The sequence below is a fragment of the Zalophus californianus genome, chromosome 9 (assembly GCF_009762305.2).
Source record: "Zalophus californianus isolate mZalCal1 chromosome 9, mZalCal1.pri.v2, whole genome shotgun sequence".
In the NCBI taxonomy this organism is placed as follows: Eukaryota; Metazoa; Chordata; class Mammalia; order Carnivora; family Otariidae; genus Zalophus; species Zalophus californianus.
The window spans coordinates 91,354,127-91,381,319 of record NC_045603.1 but is presented as its reverse complement, the minus strand read 5'-3'; the positions used below and the strand labels follow the sequence as shown (position 1 = coordinate 91,381,319).

Here is a 27,193-nt window from a genome sequence, read left to right as displayed (position 1 = left end):
TTCCAAGTAAATCAAGCTCTACAGAAATTTTCTTTCACTGGATTTATTATTTTTTAAAGTCAGAGCAAATAGGGGACCTCGGGACAATCAGATAGGCATAGTAGAACACTGGATCATAAAGACACAAATAAAACAATAAATGAAGCCAAAGTATTTTTTTGTGTACACAAAAAAGAGAGAAGCATTAATAACAATTACTATAGGAGATAAATACTCTGCAACTTTATAGTGCCAACTCTTTTAACGATCCATGTGAATTTATCCATTTACCTTCAAAGATATCCCAGAATGAAAAAGCAGAAATTACAGTGAAATTTTTGAAACCGGTCTCCTAACGTTTCGTGAACTTTGAATTGATGTAAATCAATGGTCCGCTTCACAGGCTTTTTGCACAAAAACTTAGGACTCTAGGGAGAGATTGAGGAAAGGCAAAGTATGCACATTCATCCTTAACCCACAAATCTACACAGTTCAAGAGAATAACTTCTATCTCTGGAGATTTGTTCTATAAAGCAGCAACAGGAGGAAGAAATGTTATCTTTTCAAAAACCTGGTTATTCCTTTACGGATCATAATCCCGTAAGTCACCAGCCTGGAGGGCTTCTTAACACAGGTTCTGGGTTTCTGATTTTATAGATTTGGGATCAGGCCCTAGAGTTCACGTGTCTAACGTGTTCTTAAGGGACATTGGTGCTCCAGGTGCTGGGAGCATGCGTTAAGATCACGTATCTAGCGTGTCTTACTCAGAAGACTGATTTCTCATGGAGATCCAATGTGTTAGGCTGACCTTTTAGCTTGATCAGGTGGCTCTTTCCTCTTCAGTCCGCATTACAGCTTCTCTCTGCCAGATCTATTTCCTGACCCTTGTGTACACTGATCATTTCTCTATCCCCTGTCTCTTTTCTACTCAGCTCTCCTTCTTCCATCTGAAGCCCTCCCTTGAGCCTCATTTCCAGTAGAAAGCTGTATCCAACTTTGAGAGGGATCATAGCAGAGGGATCTCACTTTTCTCTAAACTCAAAGCACTTACTATTTGCATGCGTTTCGGCACTAAGCGCTTGACACACACCTACGCTGACTTCTTCCTCTCACCCCTTGCTCCCACCCCAGGGTCCCAAGGCCTTGGTCAAATGCTGCCTCCTCCCTGAAGCCCTCCTGGCTTCTTCTCTTGCCTCAGAAGTTCTTCTGAGCTCTCGTGAACAGAAGACTTGGTATTCCCCTTTCTTTTGGTATTTCCTCTGTGACTTGTGTTCTTTTCTTCATTGCTCCCAAGAGATTGTAAACTCATGGAAGATCTGGCTTACACTATTCAACTTTTAATCCCCAAGGTGTTTTGCACATAGTATGGCTCAATAAGTGCATTTATATGGCACAGAAAAAAAAAAATATTCGCAAGATGTTGGGAGGATTTTCTATTGTTTCACTAAAGCTCACAACAAAGCTTGTTCTTAGAGCCAGGCCAATTGGACTCTATTCAGTAGCCACTAACCTGCCAACATTCCTGGGCAATAAATCATGAAAACTGTGTCTATGGAAAATTTATGCTTGCCTTATTAGGTATAGAGACCAATGTAAGCTAGGTGACAGAGGTGCGCTTGGCCCTGTTCTCAAAATTCCGTGGAAAGATGCCTGAATTCTCGACCAGGGAATTATATGCAGCTAATTCCCCACTGAGTCTCTTCTCTCATGGCACCGTCCTTTTAGAAAGTCCTGCTGGGGTCATATGAGCTGATTTCACTTTCATTGTTTCTTACCCAAATCTCAGAGGGGCTAAGGAGCATGGACTTTCATAATTTCACTCCGTTTAGCCCAATATCCGGATCTTTGGAAATCAGGGCAACTCCCATTGCCCCATTTATATTGTATACGACTGAAGGGAGTTGGAGAAAATTCCCAGCTGTGAAGTTTGGTGATTTATACTTCCTTTTATTTAGTTACTGTCACATAGTGAGGACTCGATATATTTTTGATATTTGCTTGGTTATCAGATTTTTTTCCCTCTCTTATCTTCTCCTTTATATCCACACACATCTGCATGCTTTTCTAAGAAATGTACCTAAACTTTTGATGACGACTTAAAATCTAATTTGCCATAAAGTCCCTCTGTAAATTAACATATGAATTTAAATTCTAACTTCAGTAATATTTTAGAAACATGTGTGGGGCCCCATTACTGCCAAAAAATTAGATTTCACTAACATCTTTTATTAACTTTCCCTTTTATCTCTCAATATTTCCTCCTATCTGAATCCACACTGGTTTGGTCTTGAATGCTGATAAAAAACTCTGAAGAAAATTTACACTTTATTTCTCTGGGGTTCAAAGCTCTTCCATTTGATGAAGATTTTTTTTTCTGTGCTTTCGAACTCAAGCTTCTTGATTTGTTCCTATTTAGGACTGCTAAATAAAAAAAAAGCAATCATAACTCCTTTGATTGCTTGAGATAGGAAATTTAATTCAAATTATTTATACAAATATACAAGTTATTGATTTATGTAATTTTTAAAAAGCCCAGGATTCCAGCTAGGGGCTCATATTCTCTCATCAGAACTGTTTCTTTTCATTTTCCAGTTCTTCCTTCATTGTGTTCACTCCATTCTCGAGATAAGAGTCTCCCCTACTGGTGGAAAGAGAGCTGCTCGCAGCTGTAGGCTCATACTCATTCTGCTTTCATCAATCTCCACTCAATAAAAAGGCTCCCACACCCCATTCCCAATCCCAATTCCAAAACATTACCATGACTGTATCTCACCAGCTCTGATTGGGTCCTTTTCTATTCCAGGATGAATCTCTGTGTCCATGGAGAAGAAATATACTGCATTCTAGGTCCACTCACAGGCAGCGGACTGAGCCAGCAATGAGTCAGTTGATACCTGGGCAGAGTGATTCCCGGAGGGTATTCAGGTTGCCCCTGACTGGCATCAAGCAAAAGGGCACAGAGAAAGCAAAACCACAAGGTTCCTTTATACTCCACTTTTGGAAGAGATGGCGACACTGGTCAAAAAGGAGAGAGAAGCAATAACCACAGGAGCAGGGTTGTACTTTTTGCTGGAACCTGTCAAAACGAACACAAAGTTAGAGAACTTTTAGGTAGCAGAGTTTATTTTTTTAAAAACTACCTTATTTCTCCTTTGATTCACTTTTTTTAACTTAGAAAATTCCTAATAAAAATATTTGAAGTTAGCTACTTTAAAAAAAGTATCCTCTTAGAATTTTTTCTAACCAACAGAACTCAGCTTGTTTATTTTGCAGATGAAACAGCACCAACAAGTTCAGAGATTTACTCCAGGTTACCCGCCTGCTAGTCGGTGTGTGAGATCTCCTGATTTTCCATCTTTATTGTCATCAGCGGCACCATCACCATCACTGGTATCCCTATTTTAATTGCCATCATCTTCATCACCATTATGAAAGCTAACATTGATTAGCAACTTATTCTGTGCTGTGTGTGTTTTAAGCACTTGCTATCAATTAGCTCATTTAATCCTCACAGGAAATCTACGAGGTATTTTTTCTCATTATCCTCATTTTTCCGCTGATCAAACGGTGACACAGACATGGAGAAACTTACCGAACATCACACATCTAGTATGCAGTGAAGGCAGCATTCCAACTCAGGCAGTCTGGCTCAACTCTGTCTTTTTAGCCACAGTATTGTTTCTCCATATATTGCAAAATGCTCTAAAGAGTGGGATCTCCTTTTCAACCAGCCTTCGCTGACTATTTAGGATAGAAAAGATGTTTGGGAGTAGGAAGACATTCAACTCTGTGATTGCCTCAATATTTGAATATATTGCTTGATAGGATGACCAGACGATGGAGAAGTATTTTCCCACTACTTTCACATAATAATGCATAAAATCCTTTGAGTTTCCTGGAATTTCTTGGAATTCTATATATACAAACAATATTTAAAATCCATTTTCACCAATAAGAGTAGATAAGGAAAATTAATAGTGCATACCTATTTCTAAGCTTTTGTCAAAGTTCCTGTTAAAATTGTATTGTCTGAATTCTCACAGGGACCTCGAGACCATTAATACCACTTGAACAGCTCATTCATTAGAATAATTCTCAAACAATTTTTTGTTTTGTTTTCTCTTCATTGAGGCTGAGATCACAAGGACCTCTGTCTCTGTCCTTTCTCACTTTGTAATAGGATATGATTCTACTGAAGAGTTATCAGAGAATATTGATTGACAGTGAAACAATATAGCGGGTAGAAATTATGGTTATTGGAAGTGATTAACTTGGGTTTTGAAACTTTGTCCCTAGCTGACCTTTATGTTAGTTACTTTCCTTGGACCTGAGCTTTCTCATCTGTAAAATGAGAGCATCTCATGTCAGGACTGTTGGAAATACTAGAGTCACTACCATTCTCCTTTGCTGTACTTCATGGCTACTATAATGATTGATGCTCAAATAAGGACAAATATATGGACATTACCATTTTGTAATCATACTCATCCTTCAAAACCACCTCTTAACCCCCCTTCATAATAACGAGGATATTGAAAAAGCTTACTTTCATTTTATTTTCTCAGGTTAAAGTAACTTTTCTTTCCTCTCTTGTTACTTTTTCTCTCTTACAGTCTTTAACATTTCTACCTCATGCTTTATCATTATCGTTATTATCATTATTTTTACACAGACAGTATCTTTATGTAGGTGGATAAATGAAAAACATCTGTGAATTAAATGCAATCTACGGAATCTTTCATTTAAGGATAACTCACATTAAATTTACTTTTGTAGTTTTTACTTTTCTTCTAGACTATCTATTCAATGCTTTTCATTCCCTCTGTATCCTAGTATTTTTCACATCGGAGGTTGTGATGCATTAATGCTTTATCATGACCATCACTATAATAATGTGATAAAATGGGTTAGAATACCACATCTTCTTTATATACACAATGGAATATTATGCAGCCATCAAAAGGAATGAGATCTTGCCATTTGCAACGACGTGGATGGAACTGGAGGGTCTTATGCTTAGTGAAATAAGTCAATCAGAGAAAGACATGTATCATATGACCTCACTGATATGAGGAATTCTTAATCTCAGGAAACAAACTGAGTGTCACTGGAGTGGTTGGGGGTGGGAGGGATGGGGTGGCTGGGTGATAGACATTGGGGAGGGTATGTGCTATGGTGAGCGCTGTGAATTGTGCAAGACTGTTGAATCACAGATCTGTACTTCTGAAACAAATAACGCAACATATTTTAAGAAAAAAGAAAAAGAAGAAGATAACAGGAGAGGAAGAATGAAGGGGAGTAAGTCAGAGGGGGAGACGAACCATGAGAGATGATGGACTCTGAAAAACAAACTGAGGGTTCTAGAGGGGAGGAGGGTAGGGGGATGGGTTAGCCTGGTGCTGGGTATTAAAGAGGGCACATTCTGCATGGAGCACTGGGTGTTATGAACAAACAATGAATCATGGAACACTACATCAAAAACTAATGATGTAATATATGGTGATTAACATAACAATAAAAAATTAAAAAAAATAAAATCTTTAAAAATATTAAAAAAATGGGTTAGAATAAAAAACACTAGAGTTAAACAGCATGTGAAATGGTGAATGATTGTCTTGTTTTACATGCGTGTGTGTGTACTGGTACGTTTGTGTGTGTGTGAAGTGAGTTATAATGTAGTCACAGTCACAGAGGATTGAGACTAATAGTAGGTTCTTAGTAATATTTTTGAACAAATTAATCTCCTGAAAGCACTCTGTAGAGAACATTGTCCTGGGATTTTTGTCATAAAACATGGGAAAGGGTCTTACTTTTGTCATTTATAAGCTGAATAATCTCACACAAACCATGTAACCTCTCTCAACCTCAGTATTCACATCGGTATAGTGGGGTCAGTAACCAATGTACAGTGTGGTTTTAAGAATTAAACAGATAATGTGTGTGAAAACCTTCTGTGAATGGAATTTGCTACATAAGTATCATTTTTTTTGGTGGATCATAACCTAAATTTGGTCATTGCTGCCTTAGGATATACAGTTTGGGGAGAAATATATAATTATTACACCCTGTATTTCATGAACTCCAAATCTGTGAATTATATCAGATTGCTCAGAAAGAAATACTCAACCCTTTGAAAAAAGCAGAAAAAGCTAAAACTGATATGCAGAAGCAAATGCTCCAAATGCTCTAGAAAGGGGCCTTTCTGTCAAATGTGGAGATTAATGAGTGTTACTCTTTAGAGTTGGCACTCAAACAAGGATAAGTTTTGTTTCTTCCATCTCTTCCTTTTTTTCTTCACTGTCAATATCACTGAAGCTCACATTTGTGCCACTAAACTATTATCCCACTTCCATGTGCAAAGTGCTTTCCCAGAGTTTTTCAATTGTGTTTGAGAGGGTGGACGCCAGGTACTGCCACAATATTCCCCTTTGCCTCCACTTTATAAATGAAGAAACAAGCTCTTAGGCTGTCATTTATATGAGGCCACATAGCTACTAACATATATGCCCAGCCCTTCCTGGCTCCAAAGTCTAGTCTCTTTCCACCATGCCATGTGGCCTCCTAGATTCATTCAATTACTCTTTTCTTTCTTTTTCTTTCTTTCTCTTTTTTCTTTCTTTCTTTCTTTTTCTTTCTTTTTTTTCTTTCTTTCTTCTTCCTTTCTTTCTTTGCTTCCTCCTTCCTTTCTTCCTTTCTTAGGTTTTATTTATTTATTTGAGAGAGAGACAGAGATAGCAAAAGAGAGCAAGAGAGAGAAGGAGCGGGGAGGAGAGGGAGAAGCAGGCTCAGGAGAGGGAGAAGTAGGCTCCTTGCTGAGCAGGGAGCCCGATGCGGGACTCTATCCCAGGACCTGGGGACCATGACCTGAGCTGAAGGCAGATGCTTAACCAACTGAGCCACCCAGGCGTCCCTCAATTTACTCATTCTTTCATCCATTCGGCTGAGACAGACACTCTACTTCAAGGTTAATGTGATGCCACAACTAGGGAAGACTAGTTTGAGGTAAAGCCCAGAGTAAAAGAAAACAGGAAACAGGAAATTAATAAATAAATAATATGTAACAGTAATAGTATCTGCAAATTTTGAGTACTTACTAGTGTCAGAATCTGTTCTAAGAGCTTTTACATGCATGAGTCATTTTATCATCACCAGAATCCTATAAGGGAGGTTTCATTACATTTCCCCCCCTATATTACATATAAAGAAATGGAGACACACAGGACTAAGACTTTGCCCACATTCTCACTGCTAGTAGCTGGCACAGTTAACATGTAAAACCAGGCTTACTACAAAAGTTGACTATTTTTTCTAGAAACATGCTTAAGAATTTTGATTATGTGAAATATTTTAACAAATAAATCCTTCTTTGTGAATCCAGTGATACAGAACAGAGTATGTATTTGTGTGTTTACAGATTTTTGGCACGGATTATTTTCCTGAACAAAACAAAATTTAAGGACAAATAACTAACATAACATATTTTGAGTCTTTCAACGGGCATGAAAACATCTGTTTCTATGGTAACCAGTATAGGTCACAAAAGGGATGAGAAAAGAATTAGAAGGGAGAGCTGTTAGTGTAGAATGTCTTATACAATTTTTCTTTTGCATTGCCCTTGCTTAAATATATTATGCTACCAATTTGACCTTTTAACTCTGAAAGCGACAGATTCCTCGGTACTCTTTGAACTTGAGAAATGTAGTTAACAAGTTAACGAACCAATTCTGAAATAAATCGAGGAACTGGGGAAGCTATATTCTCTAATCTATTATCTTTTCATTGGGAGAATTATGGTGTTCTGGCTGACCAATTTTAAAGGTCTTCATGTTGTCTTTCAAATATGATGTCTGTCAGATTAAGAGGGAACAGGAGAGGAAACAAGTCATTGGCTCAGAGGACTTTTTAGATGTAGAATAGCTTATGGCTTCTGCTTGGGGAAAAAAAATGAAGGGATAAGAAACAGTTCCCTGAGAGGATTCTGGTTTCATGAGGAATTAGATATCAGTCTTCCAGAATACCATCTGGGAATCCCTAGACTGAGGTTGATGGCAGAAAATAGCAGTTAGTTAGAAAAGCAGGTCTGGGGAGAGTCCATTGATCTTACTCCCTTCCAGTGAAGGACTCCCAGAAAAGAAAAACACACCACTTCCCTCCTCTCATTGTTCATGTATGGATCAACCCAATACTGCTCCAGGATGTTGGGATAAGTAAAGTGTTATTTGTCAGTTAGCAGAAATGACTTAAGGAGAGTTTCAGAAATAGCTTACTTATTGAGAAAACAAACAAACACCACTGCAGCATCATGAAGTTAATCAAACTTTTTTTTTTTTTTTTTTTGGTAATCAGTAGAGATAGGTGGATATTGGTTGTGTTTATCTCAAGATGATATAGTCTTTTTGTCCTCAACTAACTTGTCTGTGCTATCAACCAGCCAATGGCAGCCTTGAGGCTTCCCTAGTTGGCTTCCATACGAGGTTTAGGGAAAGCAGAACCAGAGGATGGAGCAGCCTTCTCTGCAACTTTCAGCCAGAGCCAACAGAGTCAAAGGAAAAATGGCATCCTTGCAACTTGAGCTGATTCTTCTCCCTCTTTCAATCTCCTGAATAGTTTTGTAGTTGTGCTGGCTGGGAAGACAATCCAACTCCAGCTCTTGGCCTACCATGCAATGTCTCTGACCAAAATATCACCCTTTACGACCAGGGGTCATTTTTTTCTGCCATTTACAATCTCTTCCCAAGACTGCACAGTGGTGAATTTCTAGGAAAAATTTAGATGTAGTAACTCACATTGCAAATGACCACATTCTAGATCAGTCATATCATGACTATAGCTCCTTATTTTTGACTATGGGTTGAGCTTTCTAGAATATTTTCTCTTTCTAGTAAATATTGAAACTGTTTTTAGTCAATTGAGTTATCTGGTCATCTGACCAGATCACTTGGAAGTATTGAAAGAGAATGCTTCATTTATTCACTCATTCAACAAATACAGATTTTTTTTTCAACAAATGTAGATTGAACACCTCTATGGGTCAGGAGACTAAAATTAATATTGGTTAACACTTATTTACCATTTATTACATGCTAGGTCATGTAAAAATGCTTCAGTATTTTATTTTATTTTATTTTCACAAGAGCCTGAGGGGCTCTATTATGATGCTCCTTACATAGTTGAAGAAACATAGGGAGTTTAAGCAACTGGACTGAGAACACAGCTAAAAAACTGTACAAGTTGGAGAGGAATCCAGACAGAGTGGATCCGGGGTCAAACTGCCAGGATTCCATGCCAGACTCTTAAATACTGTGTAGTCACATGTCTGCCTACAGACAGCTTACAGAGCAATACAAGATTACTGATTCTCTTAAGTATGATTTGTGATTTCAAATATCCGGTCAAGACCAGCCAAGCTTCCAGAGTCTAGCAATGTGCATGGCTATTCCAGCTAAGCCTTAACTCCAAGTTGTGTTTGAGTAGCTTCCTGGCAGGAAAGCAAAGATCATTAGTTTGGTGGGGACGGTCTTGAAATAGTTTCCTTTGAGACTCATGGAGTAGAGAATACGGGTAATAGTTTCTATTACAGGGGAGCCTGGGTGGCTCAGTTGGTTAAGCGTCTGCCTTCGGCTCAGGTCATGATCCCAGGGTCCTGGGATTGAGTCCCGCATCGGGCTTTCTACCTCTGCAGGGAGCCTGCTTCTCCCTCTCCCTCTGCCTGCTCCCCCTTCTTGTGCTCTCTGTGTCAAATAAATAAATAAATAAAATATTAAAAAAAAGTTTCTATTATATACTCCTTTTTCTCAGTTTCCTACCCTTTGATGTAAATGTTCTACAACGTTTTACTTAATGTATTTTACTGTGTTCATCAACCCAGTAGAAAAATTTTTCTGTCTCAACTTCATCCTGATGAGGATGAAACAACAGTGTAGTTCCAAAGAACCCTGGAAACTGGCTATGAATGTTCTTGTTTGGTGTTAAAATCTCACTGTTTGCTTCATACTCTAGTTTTTCATTCTCCTCTGCAAACACTGATCTCTTGGTTCTGTGGAACAGATACTCATTTCACTCATGTTGCTGCCTGCCACACTTCTACGGACAGGCAAGAAGAGATAAAAGTATTGATAAGTCACCTCTCCCCCGGTCTGTGTTTGCAGATAGGCCAGAGTAAGCAGGCCCAAGACCTCAGCATGGATGCCGATTTCAGGATCATTGTAACACTGCAGCCCCCAAATGCTGAGAAATGCTGATAGCCTGAATTATTAACAGTAGCAATAATGATGGAGTCGAGAAGGAATCAGGGATATTTTGAAGGTAGACACCGCAGTTAAGTGTGAGTGTGAACACATGGACATGTGGATAAGGACAGTCTTCCTTCTAAATTAAACAGGGCACAGCTACTTGCCACAGAACTACCATTTTGTGCAGGGACCCTGGCTGGCAACGTACAGGGATGGAATGGAGCCAGCCACATATTTTTCTAAAAAAGATCTTAATATTTTTTTTGTTCTGTGATGTCTCCAATTTCTCCTGCTTCGGTTCATTTTTCACAATATCATCAGAGCTCTTGCTAAAATACTGATCTCACTGACGCTCCACTCTTTAAAAACTTCCAATGACTTCTCATTACCTACAGCATGAAGTTTGAAAGTCCTTAGCATAGAATACAAGAGTTTTAACCACCTCGCCTGTCAGAAGTCTCCCCACCCCAATCAATCCCCTATTCCTTTTCTTCTTCTTCTTCTTTTTTTAAAGATTTTATTTATTTATTTGACAGAGAAAGAGATAGCGAGAGCAGGAACACAAGCAGGGGGAGTGGGAGAGGGAGAAGCAGGCTTCCCGCTGAACAGGGAGCCCGATGCGGGGCTCGATCCCAGGACCCTGGGACCGTGACCTGAGCTGAAGGCAGACACTTAACGACTGACCCACCCAGGCGCCCCTCCCCTATTCCTTTTCTACTCCTCGCCTCTTCCTGTGTCCTATACCTCCTATATTCCAGCCATCCAGAATTATAAAGATACCCTAGACACTGGTTATTTGAAACCTCTGTGATTCAACATATGCTGTTTTCTGCTTGAAATGACTTTTTCACTGAAAACCCCCATTCCTACTTCAAGTCCCATGGGGTCCTCTATCATGCAGACTTTCTCACTTTCTCCAGAGAGAATGAGTAGCTTCCTACACTGAGAAGCCACAACCAATCCTTAAACATCTGGTATATTGCTTAGTGCTTTTGAGTGTGGACATTTGCTCATATTTCCATTTCTCATTAGACTAAAACTCCTCCTGGGATAGTGATTTTGCTTTATTCATTTCATACCACCTGACGCCTCCCATTCCAGTTCCTGGAACATAGAAGATGGGTAATAGATAAGAGTGAATGAATAAATCATGCCTCCTGCTTCACTCATAGCACTCCTTATTCCTGTAATGACCATGACAAACAAACCCCCCCCAAAACAAAAACAAAACAAAACCGAGTTTGAAGGTGAAGGTAAAAATAAATCAAATCAAATCAAATAAAATTTATGTGCTATCTTTTTCAGTAGAGGTTTACTCTCTGTGTCTAGAATGCCCCACATATTAGGGCCACTGAAGAAACACATTTTTTCTAGAGGTAGTTGAGGAGGAAGAAGGGGAGGGAAACCAAGAAATAAGGCAGGTCTTCTCTAATCTGTCAGTTCCACTACTTCTGAAGGCCAATTTCCATGTTTTTTGGCCTTTCCCCCAATAAGCCCACTCGGAAAAATAACTTTTTTAAAAGAATAGTGGCCTGTGATCCTGATAAGAGTAGATTCCATTTAGATCGATAATATGATACCTTTTAGCAGCTGACAGTTATATGTGCTCACGTTCCCAGCTGACCGCAACTGCAACCAGTTTCCTCGTGGGTGGTAGCTCACATTTACAACTTTGAACAACTCATAGGGAGGGACCAGGACCTCCTTCTTGAGAGAGACTTTTTGTACAGGGGCACCCAGGCAGGTAAATATGGTAAATAGAGTTTGGTTCCCAAACTTCTGTGCGTCTTCTTTCAGGAGAGAGGTGGAGAGGAATTGGCCAAATCGGATGGTGGCACCTCTGTAGGCTTCCAAATAGATACCCTTCAGCTCATGATGCACCTCAAAACACAGAGAGTCATTCTTCATGACCATTTCTTTCCTTAGCAGCTGGATTGCTGAGGTCAGGTAGTAGTGCAGGTACTTGAAATGGAATGAATGTTTATACTGCTGTGGAGACCTCCCAGCACTGGCCATGGCTTTAGTGAAGTCTGTGCGGACACTATTGTTTGATGTATAAACCAAGATGGCCACAGCATGTGTAATATTCATGTTCTTGGGGAGATCTTTTGCTCTGTTCAGCCAGGTTAAGTGGGCATTTGCCCAGACCCTGTGGAAATTTCTATGTGCTTCTAGTTCTTTTGTGAAATAATCCCCTTGACTTAGCTTCTCCATGACCTGTGGGCTGCAGCCTTGGTACTGATCATCAAAGGAATCTGGTGTCAAGTCAAAGTCAATGTTAACTGCAACCTGTAAGAAAAGAAAAATCTTGACTTTAACTTTTCAAATCAGATGGTGGATCTGGTGGCTGACTTGCTTTCCTCCATAAAGCCAAGTCTTCTTCTCAAAACTTATTTGCTGAAATAAGTTTCACTCATAATCATTACCCTGTCCCAGAGACTGAATTGGGTTTGATAACTATTACTAAAAGCTCAAAAAAACTCGCCTCCCCAGGGAGGAAGTGACCCTTCTTGTATAACCAAAATCAGTATTTTTGCATAGTAGTTTGAAGAAAAAAAATTATAAAGTTCACGTATACTTTCTGTTTCCCCTATTGACCCCCTTCACATCCTGTCATGCGTGTTAAGGAATGTCTCTTTTATGAATACCTAAAACTTGTATGAAGTCTCTGAACTTTATTTAAGAAAAAATGTCAGTGATGAGTAATGTTGGGTTGTCCCTAGGGGTCCCCAGTAAATAACAGCCCTCTCTTCTGATCAGGATCTGATTTAAAAATTGAGGAAAAAAGAGCATGTATGAAGGTTAAAATATCATCTTTACTGCTGAATCGTTGGGGCACACATCTTTGGGTCTGATGGTGAGTAGATTTGTTAAGAGTAAACCCCAGAACAAGGCAGACTTGCCCACTGAGCTGCAGACAGTATTAGACTGTGGCCTGCCCGAAGATAAGATTCTTGTCATGGAGGAGCACACAGCTCGTGTCCTTTTCTGTCAGGCTAACTCCCAGGAAGAAAAAGTACAGAGTCAAACTCAGAATGCCCAGTTATTATTCCTGATGTTACCAATCAACTAAATTTGCCCACCACCAGGGGAGTGGTAAAGTGCTCAGGAGTGTGCCTAGGACAGTCCCTCCTCTTAGAAACCAGGAGTGGGAAAAAGAAAATTTCCTCAAAAACTAATGATGTAATATATGGTGATTAACATAACAATAAAAAATTAAAAAAAAATTCCTATGGGTAGTCAACTGAAGGTTACTTATTAATATCTAGTCCATATTAAACTGAAGGTGAGAGATTTGAATACAAGTTCATTAAGTATCACCAGTCTATTTTTTAGAGCCATAATTTCAACTATCTAAATTCCAAGATGTTTTCTTCTTGGCAAAGAAACGATGCTTTTCTAATAAACACCACTCCTTATATTAGAAGATAAGATTCCATCCAGTCAATGTCAAAGATGTTGCAGCTGAAACTCAAAAACATACCATTTGGTGTTTTACTGTTATTTATGATGAGAAGACATCCAGGTGTGTGTAAAATGGAGCATATTTTTAAGACTGCTTAAATGATCTTTACCAATAACTCTTTACAGAAGGTTTACAAATAGGTCTACAGAATCTATTTAAGTCAAAACAAAACAAAATCAATCATATCATGTTCTGTTACATCATGTGAGCTCTAAACACTTTACTGTATTACTAGATCTCAAATAGGTACTATGTTATCTCTTAACAATAGGTTTTCATTATATAGATCTTTAAATTATAATACTTCTTTTGAGTTGATCCCTATGAAACAGTCGAAAGCCAAACAGACTTTATTTTGCATCATTTGTCCTACAGAAGCAATGTTTTAAATTTTATGGATAATCAAGAAAACAACATTATGCCTCTAGCTTCCATTAACGCCAAATTTATAAACTCTAAAGAATTCCACAATTTTTAAGAATTGTTTTCAACACCCTTCACTAGCATTATTTTTTTTTAAGATTTTATTTATTTATTTGACAGACAGAGACACAGCGAGAGAGGGAACACAACCAGGGAGAGTGGGAGAGGGAGAAGCCCGTTTCCCGCTGAGCAGGGAGCCGGATGCGGGGCTGGATCCCAGGACCCAGGGATCATGACCTGAGCCGAAGGCAGACACTTAGCAACTGAGCCACCCATGTGCCCCCTTCACTAGCATTATTGGTTAAAATGTCTGAATGAGGGGCGCCTGGATGGCTCAGTTGGTTAAGTGCCTGCCTTCGGCTCAGGTCACGATTCCAGTGTCCTGGGATCGAGTCCCATATTGGGCTCCCTGCTCAGTGGAGAACCTGCTTCTCCCTCTCCCGCTCCCCCGGACTGTGCTCTCTCTCTCTCTCTGTCACATAAATAAAATAAAAAGTCTTTTTAAAAAAGGTCTGAATGAAATCAGATCCCAAGTGACTAAAAGTCACTTAAAGGTTGTCACAGGAAAGCGCTCCAGTGGAGCGCTGACCATAAAGAAATCACCTCCTCAATTGTGCCCTACCTCAGAACACCTAGTGGGTGTCTGCAAGGCGGAGAATAGCATCAGAAGAGGAAGCGACCTCGGGAGGAGCCAGGTTCTCATCCTGGGGGCTGCCGTAGTTGGGAGAATCCTTTTGCCTCTGTGGGTCAATGGACGGTATTCATTTGCGGTACAAATACTTCTCTGCTCTTGCAGCTTCATCCTGAAATGAGTGCTCAGTATTCTCCTCTGGGATTTTCTTTGGGTGAGTCTCAGCAAGAACTTGCCTTGTTCATGTTTTGTTGAGATTTCTGTTGACCACCTCCAACCAGCGGTTTTTCGGAGGGAAGCTCCAGCTCCAGCTCCAGCTCCAGCTCCAGCTTACTTGCGGAGCTGAAATCTCTGCGAAATAGACAGATCTGTGCACCAAATAAGGGATTGGGAAGTGAACTCGTTAGTTTCCAGTTAAAAATAAAATCCCTTATCTAGTTTGTGTAGGGGGGAATTCCAAAGCCCTGTTAAGGGTCAGGCTCAGCAGCACAACCTTAACTTTCTCAGGAAGACAGGAAAGGCACGCGCTGTACAGTGTTTGGGGCCAAGTGACATTATCTGGAGCTGCAGGTTTCCACTTCGAGTGATATGATTGGCTCATGCAGGTTGCTGGGGAGATGCCACCTCAAGGTGGGCCTATGTCACGCGCATTTGGTGCTGCTGATAGGCCCTGCCCAGAAGGGGCTGATAGGAAACAACATACCTTTTAGGATGATTGTCAGAAAGAAGGCTCTCCTTGGTGCTTTTTCACAGTAACTTTCAAACTCTCCAATCCAGAAATTATACCTGTTGGGGTCACAGCTCTTCCCCGTTTTCTGTTCTGGAGGCATCAGATCCTCTGTCCACGCTAGTTCAGCCTAGCTTGAATCCTAACGACTACTGTGAGAACAGCTGACCTCAATGGAAAGTAGGGTCCAGTGTGACAAGTTAATGCCTCACACGTGCTCTTTAAACACCCTCTCTCAGGCACGGCCCTTTCTAGTTTGAACATCTTGCCTCTATTCCCAATCCTTGGGGTAATTGTTTTTCTTGCAAATCTTTCCCGTCTACACTTCCTGATTCATTATTTAACTGTGAAGAGAAACTAAAGCCCATTCTTAGAAATTCTGGTATTTTTTAGCACCCCAAAATATTTTTCATGTAAATTTTCTGATGATCACAGCAGTTCTTTTTTTTTTTTTTTTAGGTTTTATTTGTTTATTTATTTGAGAGACACAGAGAGAGAAGGTAAGCAGAGAGAGGGAGAAGCAGGGTCCCTGCGTGGGGCTCGATCCCAGGACTCTGAGATCAGGACCTGAGCCGAAGGCAGGTGCTTAACCGACTGAGCCACCCAGGTGCCCCAGCAGTTCTGTCTCATTACAAAAGTTCAGGATATTCAGACAAGTATAAACGAGGACACAAAATTACCCATAACCTATCACCTGGAGGAAGGTACTACTTAGATTTAGATTTTAGTGCTACACACACACACACACATTTAGGGCTGAAATAATATAGTATGCAATTTTTCATACTGTTTTTTCCCTTAACATTTTTAATGTAAGCTCATCTCCATATAATTTAATAATTATTGAAAACATGATCTTTTTCACTGTTGCACACTAGTCCCCCCGAGGTGCTTCCATGCAGTGAAATGTGGAATGGATCCATGGATCTGTCTCAGAAGCAGACTGATCAGTGAATAGAACATATTGGAACCTGCCTTACTGAATGCTTTGATCTGTTCCTAATTCTTAAGACAGCATCTGGCACTGAGAAATAAATGAAATAAATAAATAAAAACAATTATCATTATTTGTACAAAGGTTTATTGAATAAATATATTTAGCTTGATTTCAACTTTGTACTGTTAAAAGTAATGATCTGTGAACATATTTTGGACATAAATCTTTTTTTTAAAAGGTTTTATTTATTTATTTGAGAGAGAGTACAAGCAGGGGGAGGGGTGGAGGGAGAGGGAGAAGCAGACGCCCCTCTGAGCAGGGAGCCCGATGTGGGACTTGGGGACTCTGGACTCGATCCCAGGACCCAGGGATCATGACCTGAGCCGAAGGCAGACACCCAACTGACTGAGTCACCCAGGCACCCCTGGACATAAATCTTTGTGCGCTTCTCTTCTTGCAATTTTAAGACCCAATTCTGGAGATCGGACCGCAGGTCACTTAAATGCATATTTTTTTAATTTAATGGAAAACACAGGTAGTATATGAAAATATCCCTTTAAGACTTTTAAAATTCTTAAGATTCCTCATTATCACCTATTCATCTGGGAGACTGAGGTGTGAGGAAGGGCACTAGCGTCTGAAAAGTTGGATTATGGGCTTAGTCCTACAGCTTGCTGGCTGAGTTAATTTAAGAAAATAAGTAAGCTGTGGGGCGCCTGGGTGGCTTAGTCATTGGGCGTCTGCCTTCGGCTCAGGTCATGATCCTAGAGTCCTAGGAATGAGCCCCACATCGGGCTCCCTGCTCCGCGGGAAGCCTGCTTCTCTCTCTCCCACTCCCCCTGCTTGTGTTCCCTCTCTTGTTGTGTCTCTCTCTGTCAAATAAATAAATAAAAATCTTAAAAAAAAAAAAAAGAAAAGAAGTAAGCTGTGCTGAACCTCTGCTTCCTAACCTTACAGAGCTGTCAAAAGTAAATAATAGTTACCTCTTATTGGGAGTGTACTGTGCTTCAAGACCCTTTACTACATTATCTCAACCCTAAGACAAGTGTGAGAAGGGGATAGTCTAACTTCCCCGTCACAGGTGCATTTTCTGAGGCCATGTGAGGTTAAATAGACTGTCAGTGATCACACGTTCTTTCCTCTCACCCCGTTGCCCCGCCCCCCGCCTCCAAAAACACTAAAGGAGTCTAAGTGTCATTTTATTCCTGCTGTCTGTAAAGTTTTCCTAATTTTCCTAATGTGACTGCCACTTCTAGACACATACCACTAGGGGGAAGCAGGAACCTTTGTAACCTTTTTATACAACTGGTATTTCAAGGAGGAAGAAAGGGAAAGAAGGGAGGGAGGGAAAGACAGAGATAGAACCAGGGAGAGAGAGAGAGAGAAAGAGAGAAAGGAAAGAGAAAACACTGACAGTAAAATGGAATAGGGAAAGACAAGAGGTCTGATGTGTGACTGTGTGTACATTTTTGGATAAAATGAAAATATTTTCTGAAAATGTTTATAGAGTCAGTGAAAAAAAAATCATCTTTTGTCTTCAGGGCTGTTTTAAGAAAGTTCCCATGGGATAATTTAATATTAGTTACTTTAGAGCTTGGTGTTCACTCAGGTATCATTTTCTTGATAGCCCATTTCTTCAAAATGCAATCTATTTCTGCTGTCTTGATGGGTAAAAGGGGTAGGGGTTTTGAAATTGCACCTATCTGTGTTGGTGTTTTGCCTTCATCTCTTTCTAGTTTTTGTGAATGTGAACAAGTTATGTTAGTTCTCAGTCTCATTTTCTTCACATGTAAAAATGGAGATGTGAGTGACGTCACTCTTATAGGGCTGTGATGACAGGGAAATTGAGATACTCTATAAAATATCATGGAAAGGATCCATGAACCATTACTGCATTGGCAGCAGATTGATTAGCGAGTAGAACACAGGATCTTGAGAGAGACCCCTTCGTTTCAATTCCTAGATCTATCACGTCATTAATGTTTGATCTTGGGCAAGGTATTTTACCTCTCTATTCCTCAGTTTCCTGTTTCCTAGTACCACTGACAGCTTCTCAAGGCATGTTGGCTCTTCTTAGGCTCTAATCAGCTTTGGGAAGACCAACTCATCGGGTATCCAACAAAGTGAAAGGTAATTTTTATTAACGTTTTAAATAAACAGCTGTTTAAGGAAAGGTTTTGCCCACTTTCTAGGATAAATTCTAGTTTTCTACAGCTCCTTTTGGAGCATAGGTTGAAGTCATTGCTAGAGGGTCTCGTCCAGGGGGAGCTGTATATTTTGCAACCAGCCTAAAGGTTTTGAAATGGCGCTTAGCATTTCCTGTTTGGCTCTCATTAAACTCCTTTGGACCTGTGTCAATTTAATGGGGGTATTTTACTGCCAGAAGTCCTTGTTATCCAAAGGAGGGTTGTTTGATAGTGACCTCCAAATTTGGTAATTCAAAATTATTTCAACATTTTAAGTTGTCAGTTCTCTTTTACCCTTAATACCCTTTACAAAAGTGAACAAAACTTGCTTGTTTCATATTTTTTATAACTTTTATTTAGATAAAATTTTAAACCTACAGAAATGTTACAAGTCTGTACAAGGAACACGCATATGTCCAAGGAACTCTCATATCCCGTATCCACGTTAGATAGCACATATGTTTAGATTTCGAGATTTTGCCCTACCTGATCTAACATTCTCTCTTTTTTCTAAACCACTCGAGAACTAATTGTAGACATCATCTCCTGGTGAAAAGATAAACTGAGGCATATTACAATTTTTAAGAGTTTATTTGAGCAAAAATAGATTCAAATCAGGCAGCACCAGCCCGGAAGTGATTAGGAGAACTCGCTCCACCAACAGGAACCAGGGGCAAGATTTTTATAGAGGAAAAAGTGGAAGCCAAGCAAGACATTATTTGATTGGCTGTATCTTAAGCATTTGCCTCATTTGGGGAAGGCTAATTGGCTGTTTGTGATTAGTTGTCTTTAGGTTTTGATTTCTTTACCTTGAGGTCTTTACACGCTTAGGTTTTGGCTTGCTTACATAGGCTGTTAAGGTATTAGAACCATCTCAGTCAAATGGCCTCCTTGTTTAATTAACACACTTTACCGTTAAATGCCTCAGAATTTATTTCTTAAAAACAAGGACATTCTTTTATATAACCACTTACCAATTACCAATATCAAGAAATATAACATTTATAGAGTATCATTATCTTACACATAGTCCATTAACAAATTTCATCAACCTTTCCTGTAATTTCCTTTCTGGCTATTTTCCAGGATCACCATTTGCATTTAGTTGTCAAGTTTCTTTTGTCTCTTTAAATTGGAACTTTTCCTCAGTCTCCATATTGCTTTTTGACCTTGACGTTTCTGAAAATTATAGGCCAGTTATTTTGTAGATGTCTCTCGGTTGGGGCTTATCTGTTATTTCCTGATGATTAGATTCAGGTCATACAGTGTTGGCAGGCAAATCATAGAAGAGAGGTGCTATCTCAGGAGGCACTTGCATCCATTACTTCAATATATTTATAACAATAGTTGTAAGATCAATCACTTCATGATGAAGCATGTTAACTAACCTTTCTCATTTCTCCTCCTCCTCCCCTTCTTCCTCCTCCTCCTTCTTTTTTAAGTATAGGACCTTAGTGTTGGGAAAGCTTTGTTTTCATCATCTTCTACCCACTGAATTTCCTCGTCAATATCCTTGACAGACAACCTCTTGGATGGGAGGTGTATAATAAATATACATTTGCTCTTGTCTATGGTTTGTGCCACACACCTAAAACCTTTGCAATTTCTTAAGTGCTCAGAGCTTTAGGGACATCTTTTCCATTCCTGAAATAGCTCCAGAGTCAAAAGGGTCAAATGGGTGTCTTTTGTTATTCCAAATCAGCCGCTTTCAAACATACCTGAGTTATGTTAATGAGGTTGTTCCTTAAAGTCCCTTAGGAAGTTCTGGTTCAAAGATGGCTTTTTTTTTAGGAAGACTCTGAACTCTCCTCCCTCAGGGCAAACACCAAATTACACCTATTAATAGGACAGTTACTCCTGAAGACGTAAGGGCTGACTGAACAGATCTGGAGCAACCAAAGGTAGAGAGAATGGCAAACGGAAGAGCAAGAGAGATGGAGACCCAGCAACAAAGAGAACACCCACCCCTGAGGCTGCACTGGGGAGGGACAGTACCGAGGACTTGGGAACAAATCCCTTTGTCCTTGGGCACAGGAAAAAAAGGCCTGGTTTAAAAGAACAACTAACGGGCTCCTGGGTGGCTCAGTTGGTTAAGCGACTGCCTTCGGCTCAGGTCATGGTCCTGGAGTCCCGGGTGCGAGTCCCACATCGGGCTCCCCACTCAGCGGGGAGTCTGCTTCTCCCTCTGACCCTCTTCCCTCTCGTGCTCTCTGTCTCTCATTCTCTCTCTCTCAAATAAATAAATAAAATCTTTAAAAAAAAAAAAAGAACAACTAGCATATAAAAGAGATAGCACTAGAACTCTGCTGTGGGAAAGCTTTCCAGGTCAGAAGGATATGGTTTATGTTATCACCTCGATGGGAGCAGCGTCTGGACACTGGAAGGGGCAGGTCCACCTGTCTCAGTGAGCTTGGGACTTCAGTGAGCCCAGGGTCCACAAGCCCACATCAGCACTAGCCACGCTGGGGCACAGAAAAAGAAGCTGGGTTTTAAAAGGGCCAAGGAGCTATGGAAACGCTCTCCCCATGCCACTTTAAAAGGCCAGACTGCAGCAGGGTCTGGACATCATAAGGCACAGGCTGGGATGTCATAATTAGTGGGTCCTGATGCCGTAACTGGTGGGTCAGATTGGCACAGAAAGTTTGCAACCTCAGCAAGCCCAGGGTCCACAAACCCATACCAGCCTTAGCTGTGCTGGGACACAGAAAAAAAACAAAAACAAAAACAAAAACTACCATTTAGAAGCACCCAGGAACTGCAAGAACATTCTCTCCCTGTCCACCTTAAAAGCACAGACCGGAGCAGGGTCTGGATACCATAAGGTGCAGGTTTGGTTGCCATAAAAGGCAGCTTCGGACTCCATAATTGGAGGGTCCTGAGGAACTAATGGGTGGGTCTAGACACCATAACTGGTGGGTCCAGTGATCACAGAGAACTTGTAACCTCAGCAAGCCCAAGGTCCTTAAGTCCACACAAGCCCCAGTTTTACCGAGGCACAGAAAGAAAGCTGAGGTTTAAAAGGGCTGAGGAACTGTGGGAAATTTCTCTCCTCATCCACCTGAAAAGCCCAGACCAAAGCAAGGTCCAGCTCCCAGAGCACTTGTGACCTCAGCAAGACCAGGTCCACAAGCTCACCTTAGCAGCCCTGTGCACAAAAAACAGGCTGTGATTTTATGGCTTTTTGAATTTTTTTAAAATTTTTATTTTTAATTTAACTTATTAATCTTTTTACTTTAAAAATTTGTCTTGTTTTTATTTTTGGGTTTTTTTTTTGGTTTTGTTATTTTCATTCTTGTTCTCTTTTTCTTCTTTATGTCCTTTTCTTTAAATTTTTTCTTTTCTTCTTTTCTTTTATCATCATCATTATTATTATTTTTCTTTATTCTTTCTATAAAAAAACCATGGTTTAAAAGAGTAATTAGCATATACAGCCATAGCTCCAGCCAGCCAGCAAAAGTCATCAAGCACACACAGTCTGCACAGGGGACACCATACACAAGGCCACTCCTTCAACTTTAGGAGAAGTAGCCTTTTCACCTAATCTGTAGAAACAAACCCAGAGAGTCAAGCAAAATGGGGAGACGGAGAAACATGCTCCAAAAGAAAGATAAGGAAAAACCTCAGAAAAAGAACTAAATGGAACAGAGATAAATAATATGCCTAATAAAGAATTTAAAGTAATGATCATAAAGATACTCACTCACTGGGCTGGAGAAAAAAGTGGAAGAACTCAGTGAGACCTTCAATAAAGAGACAGAAACTATTTAAAAAAAATCAGAGTTGAAGAATATAATAACTGAAATAAAAAAACACACTAAAGGGAATCAATAGTAGGTTAGAGGATGCAAAAGAATGGATCAATAATCTGGAAGACAGGGTAATGGAAAACACACAAGCTGAATGGCAAAAGAGAAAAACATTTAAAAAAATGAAGCCAGACATCTTTTGGACAACATCAAGTGATCAAACATTCACATTATAAGAGTCCCAGAAGAGAGAGAGAAAGTTGTGGAAAATTTATTTGAAGAAATAATAACTGGAAACTTCCCTAGCCTAGGGAGGGAAATAGACTTCCAAGTCCAAGAATAATAGAGAGTTCTGAACAAGAAGAACCCAAGGAGGTTCAAACCATGGCAAGTAATAATTAAAATGTCAATGGTTAAAGATAAAGAGAAAATCATAAAAGCAGCAAGAGAGAAACAAAAAATTGCCTACAAGGGAAAAACTATGAGGCTATCAGCTGATTTTTCAGCAAAATTTTGTAAGCCAGAGGGAGTGGCATGATATATTCAAAGTGCTGAAAGGAAAAAACCTACAACCATGAATACTCTATCCAGCAAGGTTATCATTCAGATTTGAAAGAGAGATAAAGAGTTTGCCAGACAAACAAAAGATAAAGGAGTTTATTACCATTAAGCCAGACTTACAAGAAATGTTAAAGGGACCTCTTTAAATGGAAAAGAAATGGCCATAATTAGACATAAGAAAAATATGAATAAAAAGATGTAAAATATGAGAACATATACATAAAATGTGGAGAAAGGAGTTAAAGGAGGAAAAAGAAAGATTTTTTCTTTTTTCAGTTTTTTTGTCGTTTTTTTTTTTTTTATTTTAGAGTGTGTTTGTACTTAAATGACCATCAAATCAATATGGACTGTTATTTACTTAAGATGTTATACATGAACATGGTGGTAATCACAACCCCAAAACCTATGACAAATACACAAAAAATAATGAGAAAGAAAGCCAAACAAAATGCTATAGATACTCGTTGACCACAAAGAAAGAGAGCAAGGGAGGAAAAGAGGAACAAAGAAGAACTATTAAAACAACCAGAAGACACATTTTAAAAATGGCAATAAGTACATACTTATCAATAATTAATTTGAATGTAAATGGCCTAAATGCTCCAATCAAAAGACATGGAGTTGGGGGCGCCTGGGTGGCCCAGTCGTTACGCATCTGCCTTTGGCTCAGGTCATGATCCCAGGGCCCTGGGATCGAGCCCTGCATCGGGCTCCCTGATCAACGGGAAGCCTGCTTCTCCCTCTCCCACTCCTCCTGCTTGTGTTCCCTCTCTCACTATTTCTCTCTCCATCAAACAAATGAATAAAAAATCTTAAAAAAAAAAAAAAGACATGGAGTGGTGGAATGGATAAAAAAAATGACCTATCTATATGCTGCCAAAAGAGACTGACCTCAGACCCAAAGACGTATACAGACTGAAAGTAAAAGGATAGAAAAACATTCACCCTGCAAATAGAAGCAGACATAAGCCAGCGTAGCAATACTTATATCAGACAAAATAGACTTAAAAATAAAGACTATAATAAGAGACAAAGAAGAGCATGACATAATGATACAGGGTTCAATCTAATAAGAGGATAAAATGATTGCAAATACCTTTGCACCCAAATACATGAAGCAAATATTAATAGACAAAAGAGAGAAATTGATGGTAATACAGTAATAGTAGGGAACTTTAACATTCCACTTACACTGATAGATCATCCAGATAGAAAATCAAAAAGGAAACGTCTTTGAATGACACATAGGAGCAGATGGGCATAACAGAAATATACAGAACACTCCATCCAAAAACAACAGAATACACGTTCTTTTCAAGTACAGATGGAACATTCTTCAGGACAGATCATATATTAGGCCATAAAACAAGCTTCAAAAATTTAAGAAGACTGAAATCATACCATGCATCTTTTTTCAACCACAACAGTATGAAACAAGAAATAAATCACAAGAAAAAACTGGGAAAAAACACAAACACGTGGACACTAAACAACATGATACTAAGCAACCAATGGGTCAATGAAGCAATGAAAGAAGAAAGCAAAAAAATACACGGAGACAAATGAAAATGAAAAAAAAAAAGTCCAAATCTCTGGGACACAGCGAAAGCAGTTCTAAGAGGGAAGTATACAGCAATACAGGCCTACCTCAAGAAACAAGAAAAACCTAACCTTACACTGAAAGGAACTAAAAAAAGAAGAACAAACAAAACCCAGCATGAGTAGAAGAAAGGAAATAATAAAGATCAGGGCAAAAAGAAATGATGTACAGATTTTAAAAAATAGAAAAAATAAATAAATAAAAACCAGAGCTAGTTCTTCAAAAAGATAAACAAAAATTGACAAACCCTTAACTAGATTTATCAAGAAAAAAAGAAGAAAGGACCAAATAAATAAAATCAGAAATGAAAGAGGAGAAGTAACAAAATATACCCCAGAAATATAAAGGATTATAAGAGAATACCATCAAAAAATTATATGCCAACAAACTGGACAACCTAGAAGAAATGGGTAAATTCTTAGAAACATACAATCATTTGTGGATTTGCATGTTATCCCTGTGCAGGGACCATGCTAATCTTCTCGGTATCATTCTAATTTTAGTATATGTGCGGCCGAAGTGAGCATGAAACATACAATCTTTCTTTTTTTTTTAAATTTTATTTATTTCTTTGAGAGAGAGAGGGAGGGAGAGAGAGCATGATTGAGTGTTGGGGAGAAGAAGAAGCAGTTCCCCACTGAGCAGGAGTCCCAAAGTGGGACTCTATCACAGGACCGAGACCATGACCTGAGCTGAAGGCATACGCTTAACTGACTGAGCCACCCAGATGCTCCTATAATCTTTCAAAACTGAATCAAAAAGATATAAAAAAATCTGAACAGATGGATTACAAGTAACAAAATTGAATAGGTAATAAAAAAACTACCAAAAAATAAAAGTCCAGGATCAGATGGATTCACAAGTGAATTCTACCAGACATTTAAATAAAAGTTAATACCTATTCTTTTCAACTATTCTAAAATATAGAAGAGGAAGGAAAGTCTCCAAATTCATTCTATGAGTCCAGCATTATCCTGATACCAAAATCAAAGACACCACAAAAAAAGAAAACCCCAGAGGCCAATATCCCTGATGAACACAGATGCAAAAATCCTCAACAAAATATTAGCAAACTGCACACAACAATATATTAAAAACACCATTCATCACGAGTAGGTGAGATTTATTCCTGGGATGCAAGGATGACTCAATATTTGCAAATCAATCACCATCATACACCACATAAGCAAAATAAAGAATAAAATATGATCATCTCAATAGATACAGAGAAAACATTTGGCATGATTCAACATCTATTCGTGATAAAAACTCTCAATAAAATAGGGTTAAAAGGAACATACATCAACATAATAAAGGCCATATATGGAAAACCACAGCCAACATCATTCTCAATAGTGAAAAATTGAGAGTGTTCTCTCTCAGGTCAGAAAAAAAACAAGGATGTCCACACTCATCACTTTTATTCAACATAGTACTAGAAGTCCTAGCCACAGCAATCAGACAAGAAAAAGAAGAAATAGGAGGCATCCATATTGATAAAGTAGAAGTTAAACTGTTACTATTTGCAGATAACATGAAATAAAGAAAATTCTAAAGATTCCACCAAAAAACTAGTAGAAATAATAAACAAATTTAGTAAAGTGGCAGGATACAAAATTAGTACCCAGAAATCTGTAGTGTTTCTATACACTAACAATAAAGTTGCAGAAAGGGAAATTGAAAAAGCAATCCCATTTTCAATTGCACCAGAAAGAACAAAATACTTAGAAATAAACTTAACCAAGGAGGTGAAAGGCCTGTACTCTGAAAGCCATAAAATACTGAAAGAAATTGAAGATGATACAAATAAATAGAAAGATATTCCATGCTCATGAATTGGAAGAATTAATGTCAAAATGTCCATATTACTTACAGCAATCTACAGATTCAATGCAATCCCTATCAAAATATCAACAGCATTTTTCACAAAACTAGAACTAATAATACCAAATTTGTATGGAATCATAGAAGACCCCAAATAGCCAAAGAAATCCTGAGAAAGAACAAAGTTGAAGGTATCACAATTACCAATTTCAAGATATACTACAAAGCTGTAGTAATGAAAACCATATGGTCCTGGCACAAAAAAAGACACGCAGATCAATAGAACAGAATAGACATCCCAGAAATAAACCCACATTTGTATGGCCAATTAATCTATGACAAAAGCAGCAAGAATATACAATGGGGAAAAGACAGTCTTTTCAGTAAATGGTGCTGGGAAAACTGGACAGCTACATGAAAAAGAATGAAACTCAACTACTTTCTGACACCATCCACAAAAATAAACTCAGAATGGATTAAAGACCTAAACATGATACCTGAAACCATAGAAATCTTGGAAGAAAATACAGGTAACAATTCCTCCGACATCAGCCATAGCAGCTTTTTCTAGACATATCTCCTAAGGCAAGGGAAACAAAAGCAAAAATAAACAATTGGGACTACATCAAAATAAAAAGGTTTTGTATAGCAAAGGAAACCATCAACAAAACAGAAGGATAACCTACTGAATGAGAGAAGATATTTGAAAATGATATATCTGATAAGGGGTTGATATGCAAAATATATAAAGAACTTACATAGCTCAACACCAAAAAAACCCCAAATAATCTGAATAAAAATGGCCAGAGGACCTGAATAGACATTTTTCCAAAGAAGACATCCAGATGTCCAACAGACACATGAAAAAATGCTCAACATCA

The 27,193-nt window shown here is 39.0% G+C and overlaps 1 protein-coding gene and 1 non-coding gene across 2 annotated transcripts; both read right to left on the bottom strand.

Annotated features, from left to right (window-relative positions):
• Positions 1-43: 43 nt before the first annotated feature.
• ART4 (ADP-ribosyltransferase 4 (inactive) (Dombrock blood group)) lies at positions 44-15,205 on the bottom strand. Its single transcript, XM_027595626.2, has 3 exons — positions 14,723-15,205; positions 11,792-12,500; positions 44-3,055 (listed from the first exon to the last, which is right to left on the bottom strand). Exons 1-3 carry the CDS (start codon positions 14,900-14,902, stop codon positions 2,964-2,966), a joined length of 981 nt encoding a protein of 326 aa, XP_027451427.1. The 5' UTR covers positions 14,903-15,205; the 3' UTR covers positions 44-2,963.
• Positions 15,206-24,908: 9,703 nt separating this feature from the next.
• Positions 24,909-25,015, bottom strand: LOC113923233. Its single transcript, XR_003520236.1, has one exon. It is a non-coding gene; the product is annotated as a U6 spliceosomal RNA (small nuclear RNA).
• Positions 25,016-27,193: the final 2,178 nt, after the last annotated feature.

Excerpts from the sequence above, each read along its gene's own strand:
- ART4 (XM_027595626.2), bottom strand. The coding sequence starts at position 14,902 with ATGAAGCTGCAAGAGCAGAGAAGTATTTGTACCGCAAATGAATACCGT. Across the intron at positions 12,501-14,722 it reads CACCCACTAGGTGTTCTGAG|GTTGCAGTTAACATTGACTT; the intron begins GTAGGGCACAAT and ends CTTTTCTTACAG. Across the intron at positions 3,056-11,791 it reads TAACTGTCAGCTGCTAAAAG|GTTCCAGCAAAAAGTACAAC; the intron begins GTATCATATTAT and ends TCGTTTTGACAG.